General features: G+C 31.8%; 1 protein-coding gene across 1 annotated transcript; it reads right to left on the bottom strand.

Moving 5' to 3' along the window:
- Positions 1-719: 719 nt before the first annotated feature.
- On the bottom strand, positions 720-5908 carry LOC135619560 (rRNA-processing protein EFG1-like). Its single transcript, XM_065121688.1, has 8 exons — positions 5609-5908; positions 4311-4440; positions 4095-4222; positions 3714-3852; positions 3397-3508; positions 2268-2331; positions 1937-2173; positions 720-1097 (listed from the first exon to the last, which is right to left on the bottom strand). Exons 1-8 carry the CDS (start codon positions 5759-5761, stop codon positions 1092-1094), a joined length of 969 nt encoding a protein of 322 aa, XP_064977760.1. The 5' UTR covers positions 5762-5908; the 3' UTR covers positions 720-1091.
- Between the last annotated feature and the right edge of the window lie 8102 nt (positions 5909-14010).

Genomic DNA, 14010 nt, shown 5'->3' with positions numbered 1-14010 from the left:
AACAAGGATGGTGGGAGGATTGACTCGATCCGCCTTATCGGCAACAGTGGTTGGATTCCACAATATGATACACCGGTGTGCGTCCTTGGAAAGGGACCTGTCACTGCCACATGAACAGCCAGGACAGGGAACATGAGGAGGACCATGTCTGCTACCTTGCGGGCCGCCACCACCAATCAACGCCCTTCTTCATCACTCGAGTCAGAAACAATTTTGTCGGATTCACGGGTCAACAGCTATGCTGACGTATTTGATTTTACTGCTCCTTTTTTGGCCATGTAAATGAGAAACAACTATTATTTTTCTAAATCGAGATTTAACCTCAGATCCGACAAACCGTTTAGATTTGTGCAATCCACACATAATAATAATGCACTTCAATGGTAAATTGTGCCATACGCATCCGATCTTGAACACTACTACCATCTTGCTATTCATGCAAACTAAGATAGCACTCCTTCCCTTCGAGTCAGCAGCAAACCAGATGGGTCATGAAGATTCATGAAGCCGAATTCTACTATGCTGGTCGCTGTATACTGATCAACTTGCAGAATGGAAACAAAGATCACATTCGACAGCGTGCACAAATCAAAACACCAAGTTCACAGGTCTCTGAAAAGATCCAATCAGTTCCTTCTCATCCTATACTGCATTAGACAGAAGAAAAACATACTGATCTCAAAGCTGAAGAATTTGCTTCATGCTCCAAAGCAGTAGCGTGAACCATATAAGCTTGCAGTTCATGTTCATTTCAACGACACTCGCTTAATCAAAATTCAACATTACAGGAATATTCTTTCTTCCGTCTCTGCTTACCCGCAAAAGAAAAAAAGAAAAAGGTTGGCCATATGGCATTACAGCTTACCATCTCCATAAAGCAACAATTGTGACAAGAGAATCGTGAGGAACAATTCCTAATAATATGGGCCAGGACAGAGCACGCAGAGTATAACACAACTTAAAAATAGCTAGCCAAGACAGTATGAAGAGACACAATGTTCTTTCTGATGACAAGTGGTAGATCCACTAAATTCCAGTATACTGCTTGTAGCTCATGAACATCAGCCCCATCACTGTTCATGACAGTAACATCATGCCTGAAAAAGAAAAATACCAAATTAAGGATTTTGTAAAAAGGTAGAAAGTGATTCATGGACTAGCAGCTATAACAATGCTTGATCCAATGCGTAAAACAAGCAAGAAAACATACTGCACATGATCCCAACTCGCTGGAGGTGAAGGAAATTAATTCGGATGCTCAAAATACATATGCAAAATTCTTCTTCTGTCCTCCACGATAATTGAACTTTTCAAGCTAAGGACTGTGCAGAGTTATAGTTTCTTGAATGTTAAAAGATCCATTCAAAAACTTGAACAGTTAAAACATACATTCCATAAATGTGATAAGAACTTATCTGATGGCTTGGATATTTTCACCAAAAAGACATTTGTAAGACATGGATATTCATTTAGAACCTTAGGAATAAAATACACTTTGACATAGAAGGAAGATTTTTTTATCAACCCAACAAACAACTTTATACCAAATGAGACGTTTGCTATTATCCTATTGCACTTTGCTAAAGGTTTTCTCATCTCAAAGACCAAAGGCCTACTCTATCCACTACAAAGAATGACCATAAAACATGGTTTGAGAAGTCCAATTCAGTTAATACAAATGACATATGAACTGATCAAAGCACAACAAGAGATGGTTAGGTAAGTTTGTGATATTTTATGCGGCGATATTGCAGTGATTGCATTTAGTTCTTCATCGATACAAATTAGGGAACAAGTGATGTTGCTATTTCAGCAAATAACTGGATCTAATAAAAGGTTTCACGGTCATATTAGGATGAAGCAATGTCTTCAAATATTAAACTCCTAGTCAATGAATCACACAAAAACTTAACATCCACAGACACTAAATGCCAACCTGCTTTTTCTTCTTTGGCCTCCTTTTTCGACGTGGTTTATGAGCATCTGAGTTTGAGCTCAGGTTGCTGTGATGACCCCTCGCTTCATTTACAAATCTTGTGTTTCTGGAGGAAGGGCCACTACCACTATTTGATGCGTTGCTAGATGTACATATCTCAACGTTTTCAATGGGTCGGCTTCTTCTTGGTGGCAATGAACGAGGTGGTGGCATGAGAACTCGTGCAGACATCTGTCTCTGTAAGGATGGATTGCAGAGACCATGTCAAGTTAAAATATTTGAAGGGAAAAAGATGAGAAGCTGATTGTAGCACACTAGCAGCAAAGACAACCTGATTTCTTTCATCACTAGACATGCCAGATGTTGCTTTGCCAGAAGCACTTGAAGCTGGTTCCCTGCAAATATGGCAGAAAATTCTCCCATGTCAGTAACAAGACAGTCAACATTTAAGATGTTCTTGATTTTGGATGTTAAAAATAGACAGAAGGAATTAATTTTTTTGAAGTAAAATAATTCTCTAGGTACCACATCAAGTGTTGGTTATGTACGTCATGAACTACCGCATAAGAACCAGTGTACAAATTGACATATCTAAAATTGCTATGCTGTTTGATAACACGATAAAAATGTAAAAACACAACGGTTCAGGTCATGTGTTAGTAACCTTGTAGCTTGACGTACTATCTATCAGAATCAATTTCCCAATTTGCATGTTCAACAAGCTTGAAACCACAAAAGCACTCTAGAATATATCAAAACTTAGTTTATATTACAGTATATTTAGGTTTGTAGCAAAGGAACTTATCGTTAGTCTTACCATAGATTGATTCAGCAGTTCAAAATTAACAATGTCCTTTACATTATTGGTGGGTTTTTTTAAAAAAATAGCATATATCAGAAAATTCTAGCAATCAGCAAGTTTTAAGTGCAAAGCTGGGAAGAGATAGAAGAGGAGTTTTATCAACACAAACTCCAAAGTGAGTATTAAAGAAGCTACTTTATGTTTCTTTCATATGCTTGCAAGTGTAGAAAGAATGACATTGCAAGCATATGTAGCATACTACAGCACTTTTATATGTCACGATACAGGTAAAAAGATAATTGTCAAAAAATGTAGCTATTTAACCCACTTAAACCAGATTTTCACCGAACAATCATAAAATACGGGGAAATTTTCACTTGTCTGCCCTGTGTTTATCATTGGTGTCAACCTAAAGCCAAACGAGGCAGAGAGTTGAACACAAGATATACAATTAAATCTAGCAGAATGAAACAAGATAACACTTGGAAGAGAACCTTTTTCACAAGAACAATCAGTATGTGCCCATGGCACACAAGACTATGAATTAAATTTGACAAATGAACCAGCACTTAAAAGGAAGAATCAGAACTACCTACCCTATATTAATGACCAGGAAACATAAATTTGAAACTGTTTATTCCATATACAGAATACATACCTAGTACTTTTATCTGTCCATTCATCATCTGCCTCTGCTTCATCGCTTGAGCTTCCACTCAAAAAGAAATCATCTTCACTCACATCTAAAGCATCATCATCGCTTGCTGTTTCTGCTAAGTCAACAAGACCAAAAATTTGGGCATGAAATAGGTGCAGAACATCAAGCGATGGATGCATAACAAAATTCTGAATTTTTTTTCTACAATATCATAACAGAAACTGAAAGTACGTTTTTGCATCTGGAAAAACTAGAAGTGCAGCTTTGCAACCTAAGTGGGTAACTACTAAATAACCACATAGTAAGAATACCAGAACCTTCTAAATCTTTTCCATTGGCAGCAGCTGCTATGAGATTGGCTTTAATCTGATCACGTAATTTATTTCTCTTATCAACAGTATCTGGATTATCTCCACCGGCAAACAATGAGACATATTTTTCAGTCTTTGGAAAGAACTGCATTAGAAAAGACAATTAATATTATGTCATCTGTCAAGATGTTTTCCGCTCAGAGATAAATAAAGCAACTCTTCATAACACTGTTCAGTACAAATACATAACTTCACAAGGACAGATAAATGATATTCGTACCCTATCAACTAATGTTCTAAATCCGTTCGATACCACAACTAGCTAGCAAACAGAAACAAGTACATGAAAGTTCAGTGAGTTACATCAACAAAGAAGCCATAACTTACCCGGACATAATTTAGATCTTCTTTTAATTTAGAAAGTTGATCCAAAATTCTTTCATCTGAGACATGATCAGATGATGCACGTTGTTGCTTCTCAAGCCTCCTTATCATCCTTTCTATCTTTCTTCTCTCTAATTTAAATATCATAGTCAGATAAACAGAGAAGATAGGAAACATCACAGTCAGCAAGCAGGAAATCACGTAACGAAATTAACATACCAAAAAATTTTATCTTTCTGTCCCTCAAACATATCTTATGTTCTAATGCCAGGCGTGTTTGAAGTTCCTGCTGCTTTTTAAGTTCGTTCAGCTTCTGCTCCTGAGCCCGCCTGACTTCATTAGGCAGGTCCTAGAAACAGTCGGTGAGTTAGAAGCATCACCCAAGAGAACATGAAGGATGTATCACAGACATGTAAAGGACCTTCTTCTACATGAGCAGTAGCAACTAGACACTGTGGCTTTTATTTCAAATAAACTACCTCAAGAGCACAATCTGAAATTGTAAAGAAAAATTATCTGAAACGAATGTAAATTATCATGGGTATATATATGGAAATAATGATCATAATCTACATCACATAATGCTTATTATTTAAAGATTGACAATGCAAAAGAAGAACCAACCCTATAATATTTAACTTGTATTCTAATTAAGGCTTCATCTCTTTCTTTCATTGATTCAATGGTATATTGTTTATTGCAAAAGTAGTTTAATATCAACTCTGTGATAATTTAGTGAACAAAGTAATGAGGCTATGCATATCAATCAAAAAGTGGCTACCGGCTTCAAATGAGAACAATAACAGAACCAAATCATCATAACACGGTGGCCAAATTACACATACTGCTATGATCAAACATTGAAAAAAGGCTGCAACACCATGGTTTAAAGGCTTAAAAAGAGTATAATGGGCATCCCCTAAAAACCATTGTATAGGGGCTGCCACTGCCCAGTGGACTCCTACCCATGTAGGATTAAGAGAGGGTCACGAATACCATATTTAATATTATGGTGAAATGTATACTGGGTTATAATAAAAACAAAATTTCCCAAAACTGCTGTCCTAAGACAAAATCGCTGCTAGAATTGTTCCAAATCAAACCACGTTTCCACGTCGTGACAACAAAAAATTCAGAAGGCACATGAAATACTGGAAGTCAAACTCGATCATGGCCATAAATCCTTTTATACACTTGTTTGATGTAATATATGATACAATAGGTTACTAAGGACATCTGGAACCCTTCCAAAATCATCACAACAGTATTTGTAACATCTTAGCTTGATGTTCCCAGTAATCAAAGACTGCAAATGCCTCTAGTAGAAGAAAAGTAGGGGCACAACGTGTAATCTATAATCCTCTTATCCCATCCAAAATAACTAAACTCGGTTCCTTTGTCTCAGAATCTTCATCTCACGATAGCAGCACAATAACTCATACCGCCAAAACAAATTGCCCCACAACAACGAGCAAAACAAGATCATTTTTTGCTCCAGTAACAAGTAATAGCTTTACCTTACGAAGTAAGCGCTCGGTGGACCGAATCTGGTTCTTGACGGAGACGCTCTTGGACTTCTTTCGCTTCTTGTCCAGCCCCAACCCCTTGGACCGCCGTCCCAGGGGCCTCCGCTCCTCGAGCCGACGCCGGGCGTAGCCGCCGTGAGCCATCTCCCGCCGTAGCTCGAATTAGATCACCGGGAAGCCCAGAATCGAGGAGAAGGTGAGGTCGACGGACAATTTGGGATCAGATTGGGAGATTAGTATCCTTCTAGGGTTTCTTTATGTGGCAGAGGGGGGGAGTCGGGAAATTCTTCCCCTAATTGCCATCGGGGATGACAGCTGAGAGTTTGCGTACACAAACCAATGGGCCTAAATGGGCTTAATGGGCCGTAATTTTAATATTACTCATCATATTGGGCTCATAATCCATCATCACTGGTTTTTGAGCTATTGCGAGCGCAGAATATTATATATATATATATATATATATATATATATATATATATAATTAATATATTAATGTAATACATTAATTTAAGTCTCACCAAATGAGAAAAACTTTGAGTACTTAATCTTTTTGAGTATAAGAATTTTGGACGTATTGTTCAGATTCAATAAAATTATATTATTGCATTAGTAGTAATAAATAGATTTAACCTAATAAAAAAATTATTTCGACATTACAACATAGAATTACTACTTTATTAGGCCTCACATGAATCACATTAGAGTAACTTAGCCTCCAAATTTTAGACTAATAATTCAAGCTCGATTAATCGATCAACTATTCCATTCGGATCATGATAGGATGATGACGACAACTATTTATATCCAATTATATCTTGCTATATCCTTCACCTTTTAGTGTGTTTCTGCTCAAATTTATCTCATTTTTATTTACATGCATAATTATAACATCATTTGATGGCATTAGTTTACAAATGGTACCAATTATTTTCTAAAATTATCAATTTTTTCATAACTATTTCACATGAACCCATGCAAATCTTAAATTTATATTATTTTTTATTTTTTTAAAAAAATATTTTTTTATTTTTATATTAATTTCACATGCACAAAATCCATAAAAATAAACAAAAAACTTTGGATTATGTGGAATGTGAATAAGAGAATTAATATTGAATGAAATGGATAACATGGCCTTTTAAGTTTCGTATATTAGCATAAAATTTTAATCATGTTACCTGTAATGCGAAAAAACTTTTATGTCAGAATTTAAATCAAATAAAATTAGATTTAATAATATTATGATGTATACATTTTATTATTATTCAGAAAAATAAACCTTAGATCGATAAGCGCCCTATCGTCGAATATGAGATATAAATCTATAAGGGGAACTAGACATTTCTTTTTCTCTCTTCCTATCCTTCATAGGACCATTTAGATTAATGGATTAGGAAGATTGAATGAAAAACCTTAATCTCTCAACTACGTTGAAATGCGTCTCTGTAGCCCTTAGAGGTTCTGTTTATTTATAAGCGTGAGCAAAAGATCTAGAATAAGTTATTATGAGGGTTCTTCCGATCAAGGGCATCCCTTAAAGAATCGTACTATAATATGAGCTTCTTTTATATTACTTAATAATCATAATCAGAATCCAATCATATCGATAATATATCTTACCTAATTAAATAGGGTCACATAATCTAACATTCTCCCAGATTGTCCATTAATTGGTAAGATACAAAAAGACTTAAAATCAAAAATATATAAATAAATTTATTGAAAAATAATTTGACCCAATTGAATTATAAAATTTTAGAAAAACTATATATAAGCGCGTAAATTTTTAAAAATATACCAATAAGTCTAATAAATATAATAATACTATATTAAGTCTGGCTAACAATACGAGTCATAACGGTTGTATGTTAACAGTGTCATACTTCCTTTTATGTACCACAACATTATTAGTTTTTCCTAATATAATCCAAAATGACTCATATAATTTATCTTGTTAAGACAATCCAATCATCACATTCAACCATACATACATAATTGTGAACAGGATAGTAGAAACAAATAACTTTAAGTACATAAGTAAGAATGCCAATTATAGTATCCATTCAAACATACATCACCATATCCTTTATGGGTTGCTTATAAACCCAATCATAAGAACATGTTCATTCAAAATACTTTAGACTATAAGTCCTAACTGAATAGATCAGTAATCAATATAGTAGAACTCAAGTAATTAATTGACATTGGATATTTCTGGACTCCTCTTCTCTAACCATCAAGTACTTTATATCACGATGCATAAAGATGCAATAATTATCATTTTTACATAAGAAAACTACTGTAATGTCATAAAATATCTTCAACCACTTGGTAATTGAGTCTAACTATATCCAATCCTGAGATAAAATTTCATAGTAAAAAAGTTTGATCAGTGAACTCAAAGCATGCCACAAAATCAACTTATATTATTAATAATAATAAATTATCCCTCTAATTGATATTAAATCTTGCTTTAATTGATATTAAATCAATGACTTGGTAATTTATATTAACTAAAATTTTACTTTATGATTTACTAAACAAAACTGTATATTAAATATTTTCAAGACTCGGTTGATATATCCTTTCTAAGATCCTCACAATCATTGAAGTCTATCTTTAAATTACTCAATATTAATAATATAAGATGTCTCATTCATATGAATCATCTTAAAACTGCTAGTGACAAATTTCTTGATTTAATATAATAAACCAAAATCACTATTAGTATGATAAAATATTATCCATATATAAGATCAATATAATAAACTTGCTCCCATTGATATAAATACTAATCAATAGTATTTTTTTAAATCTAAAAAAGAAATCATGATATCAAGAACATTTATATATCATTATCTTGAAGCTCGTTTAAGGTCATAAATGGATTCCTAAATTTGCATATCAAAGTTTATATTTCTTTCATTTTCTTTGTAAATCATTTAGAGTAACCCATATAAAGCTAGATCCTTAAAAAAAAAAAAAATCATATCATTATAATATAACTCAAACTCATAAGGAGTCACTAATATCATGACGATTCTTAACGAATTTATTAAAAACTAAATATCTCGTTATGATCGATATATTCTTTATGAGTAAAGTTTTTAACCATAAGTCTAACCATTATATCGTTCGACATTATTTTTTGAGTTATATTTATATAATAGACTCTTTTATTATTATTAGATAATTCATTAAATTTATCATATACTAGTTATTGATTTTAATTTTTCTTGTATTACATCATATTACTTTTTAGAATCATTACTTTTTATGTGAAAACAATAAGTCCATTATGATTCGTATAATTCTTATAGATATGTCACATAGTAACCATAAGTGACATGATTCTTTTCCATTTGAGATATTCTCAAAGTTATCAATTATGATTATTCTACAAGATCATTAACAATGATATCAATATAATGTGAGAGTTTAGTAATATTATTTTATTATTTATTTTTATTAAATCATTTAATGATTTGAGTAACAATAATCTCTTGAATAATAAAGGAGTATTAACTTATATCTCCTTTGTATCAAAATTAAAATTTGAGATTTTCACTCCCACTGATTTGTTATTTTATAAGAATCTTACATTACCAGATTTAATTGTCCTCATATTATAATTAGAGCAATAAGATATGTACCCCTTTAAATTTTTTTGAATAGATTATAAAATATTCAAAAATAAATTATTAAATAATTTTTTTATGTGAGTTAAAGATCATCTCCATAGGAAAATTTCAAATACTTAAATATCTTAAGTTAGGTTTCCTATCATTTTATAACTTAAAAGAAGTCATGCAATTTACTTACTAAGAATATCATTCAAGAAATACATAGTTGTCCTTGGAGCTTCTTCTCACAATGATTTATGTACAAAAGAATAGCTATCATACTTCTAACAATATCTATAAAGGTACGAATATATCTTTTAGCAATCATATTCTGTCGTAACACATCTGATAAATCATATTAAACACATATACCTTATTTTTCTAAAAATCTAGCAAAAGAATTAGAATTAGAATTGGGTTCATCATAAATACTATAAAATTCATCACCCTGGTGAGATATGATGATCTTGACTTTTTTATCTAATTATCTTTTGATTTAATTTATATACACTTCAAGAGTATGAACAGTCATAAACTTTACATAAATTAGATATATATAATTATATCTCAATAGGTTATTTATATGGTGATAAAATGTCTCTCTTTAATGAGACGAAAGCATAGAGTGACCCATAGATATAAGCATAATCTCAAAGAGTTTATAAAATTATATTTTATTTTAATATTTAATTATAGGACTATTGTAAACTTAATATTCATATTAATTTTGTATAGACTGTTATACAGAATTCAAAGGTTAATTTTTATTGAATCACAATAAGTTTACAACCACCAAAAAAGAAATAATATTCTAACAATTCTATATAAAGAACCCAAATTCGCAGAATTATAAGAACACAGCATGGATCCTCAAGATCTATCAAATGAATCATCTTTAGATGTAGGTGATAAATGCAAACTAATATTGCTTTCACTTTAAAATAATTTGATGAATATCTCATTCTCTTTTAATTTTATCTCTCTTCATTTTTTTATTTTAATAAATATCTATTATTGGTAACATATGTTGAATTATCAAATTAATCCATCGAGTATTAGAAAAATATTTTATGTGATATTTGATTTGAACTGTATGAAGGTTATATTTATGCCTTTTCATTTCAAATCAAATCTTATAGTTTTCTTTTTTTCTTCACATAATTTTCTTTGCTACATAAGTAACACTTTATTATGAAGCTATTCTTTTATGAGTTTATATAGTAATTATAAACTCAGATGACTTACGCTTCATCCTTATTTTAGTGTTACTAACTCCTTGAGTAATACTCAAAATATTATAAGTCTTTAGCTTATAGCTTTATCATTTATATTGAGGATATAATTTTGAATTCTTCAAATACTATCATTTAAGGTGTCAAATAATGATTTATTAGAAAATTTAAATTGATTCCTAGATATTCTCATGCGCTAGTTGTAAACTGTATTAAAGTCTAAGTATCATAAAATTGAGTCTTTCATACATTTCCTAACCAATCACCTCAATTATTTATTTCACAAAACTTTTAGTAATTAAGTTTGTGTTCTATTTATTTAATCTAATCAATGTCTCACTCAATCAAATTTGTATATTCTCAAATATTTATTTCAAAAAGTATAAGGATATTTACAAAAATATAAAGAAGGAAGTACCACTATAATAATATAACATTAATGATTTGAGTTTTTAAAATATGATGAACTATTGATATCATCTATATTTCACCTTTGGGTGAAATATTGACATATCTAGTGTTTACTCAAAATTATTTTTGGAGAACTGATATTATCCTTATGAAATAGTATTGTTATATTTGAGTATACAATCCTAAACTACAATGATATCCAAAATAGCATCATCATATCCCATCACATAACTATTTGAAATATATTCTCTTTTGAGATTATCTAAATCTCCTAGTTATATGTGCTATTATGAATTTTATTTTATTTTATATCATTTAGGATCAATTCCATAATTTATTTTATATATTATTGGTCTAGGTCACTTTGGTGGCTACAGGACTAATACAAAAAGATAAAATACAATCTAAAATATCTCATCAATGACAAAAACTTTATTGTAATTCATATCCTACAAGCCTATCATCTCAAGCTAATTTGGTAGCTACCGGTCAGATAAAACTTAGGAAGATAAATTATAAATAATATTTACCAAATTTCTTTATCTCTATTCATGTTGCAATTGTGAATATTATTTTATTTAATATCATTTAGGACTAATTTTATAATATATTTTTTAGATTATTGGTCCAAGTCACTTTAGTGATTGTAGGACCAATATAAAAATATAAAATATAGTTTAAAATGCTCGATAAATGATAAGACCTTTATTGTAATTCACATTTCATAAGTCTATTATCCCAAGCTACTTCGGCAGCTATCGGTTAAATAAAAACTTATGAAAATAAATTATAAATAATATTCATAAATTTATTTATCTTAATTTATGCTGAAGTAGTTTAATAATAGAATAACAACCATAATAATTATTGAGTATTAATTAGTAAAAGAAAAAACTCATATGATAATCATGATAACATATAAATCATGCCTTCATGTGAAAAATAAATATTATTTTATAATTTTAAATATATACATGTGAATAACCAAATGAATATCCAAGAATAATAATTAGATTTTATTTATCACATATTAAATATAATCAGTAAGTTATATGAGAAAATTATAAAAGTAAACCATAATTTATAATTTTTTAATCAAAAATTAAATCCAATCAAATAACCAAAAATATAATCATGATCAAATTCAATCACAATTATAATAAATCATATTTACCAATTTTATAATTGAGAATATAAATTAGAATTCTTAATTTCATAAGGGTAAAACTATAAATATGTCAAAAACCCTACTACCTACGTCATCGTCGCCTGTGCGTGTGCAGCCTCTGCCTGCGAACGGCCATCGCCGCCGCAACGCTGCCTCTGCCCACACATAGCCGCTATCGCGGTTCCTACCCGCACATGGCCGTCGCCTTAGCACGACCTACCCATGCGCGACCATCGCCGGTGTGTGGCTATTGCCCATGTGCGGCCACTTCCTAGGTGCATCTTGTGCCTACGCACGATTGTTGTTTAGACATGACTACTTCACGCACACGATCGCCACATGGATGCAGCCTTCCCTCGCGTGACCGCTGCCTATGCAGTTGTCTACCCTTGTGCGACCGCCGCATGGATGCGGGTTCTGCCCATGTGCGATCGCCACATGGGCACAGTGCTGCCCGTGCGCGATCACCACATGGGTGTAGTGATGCTCGCGTACGATTGTCGCTTGTTGCGTTGCAACGTGCACACAACCCAGTGCATCCTCTGCCGCTAGCAAATTCACTGGCCATACATAGCAAGATCGATGATGATCATTATTGCTTCACGATCATTGAAGAATATAGATCATTCATACATTATAAATAAAAATAATAGATCTAATACATTTGATCTTAAGAACCTAGTTTCTGATATCAATTGTTAACATAAAATTTTAATTATGCTATCTATAATGCGGAAAAACTTTTATACTAGGATTGAAATCAAATAAAATTAGATCTAACAATATTACGATGCATAACATTTATTGTTGTTCCAAAGAATAAACATTATCTGATCTACATGCTCGTCGGATCTGAGATATCAATCTGTAAGGAAAATTAGACATTCCTTCTCCTCTCTTCCCATCCTTTCACAAGACCACTTAGATTGATGGATTAGGGAGATTGAGAGAAAAACTTTAATCTTTTAACTATGTTGAGATACATCTCTATAGCCCCTAGAGGTTTTGTTTATTTATAGGTGAGAGAAAAGGGTCTAGGATAAGTTATTAGGAGAGTTCCTCCCATCAAGGGCATCCCCTAATGAATCTTACTATAATATGAACTTCTTTTCTATTGGCCGATAACCATAATCAAAATCCAATTATATCTATAATATATCTTACCTAATTAAATAGTACAACATAATCTAACATCGTAAATGTTAGTGAAAAATATCATTGGTCTAGACTTGTGTGCGTAGGTATATCCGAGATGTCTCCAGGGTAAAATATCGTGCTTTCGAGATGGATCCAAAATGACTCTGAGATATTCAAGGTAGATCCAAGGTAGATTTGAGATGACTCTAAAGTGGCTCTGAGGTGAATTCGAGATTAATCTGAGGTGTTGAGCTCTCGAAACATCACTTTCTAATGCTTAAATTAGTAATTCGAAATCCTAAATACATATTCTAGCAGTTCAAAAGGAGTAAGTCTTTCTTTTATTTTATTGTTTAGGATACGTTTTTATGCATTGAAGAAAGAAATATAAATTTATTATGTTCTTCCTAATCATAAATGAAGATGAGAGAGTTTATGATTATTATTTTTTATAAAAAATAGTTTAAAATTATTTTTCTTATAATAAATAAGAAAAAAAGTTTAAAATTATATATTTTTTATTATAAAGGAGAAAAAAAATTATAATTAATTTTTGACAAGTTTGTGTTTCAAGAAGGCAACGATGTCCAATGTCCACACCAGTCGGCAAGAATATGTTATGCAGCATGCCAATTGTGCTATCGCCTACTATTATTCTAACGAAGATTGACTCGGTCGAAGAATCTACATGTGGGAACGGGAACACGTTGACCCCATTTGCGAAACCATATCTTCCGTTGACTTCTCAAGTCCTTTACGCGACACACGTGATCGCGTCCCGTTCAAACGACTACCAACTGCAACTTAAATTACGCGGGA

This window comes from Musa acuminata, chromosome BXJ2-8 (assembly GCF_036884655.1).
Source record: "Musa acuminata AAA Group cultivar baxijiao chromosome BXJ2-8, Cavendish_Baxijiao_AAA, whole genome shotgun sequence".
Classification (NCBI taxonomy): domain Eukaryota; kingdom Viridiplantae; phylum Streptophyta; class Magnoliopsida; order Zingiberales; family Musaceae; genus Musa; species Musa acuminata.
Note: the sequence above shows the minus strand (reverse complement) of the source record. Positions and strands in the feature narration are given on the sequence as shown.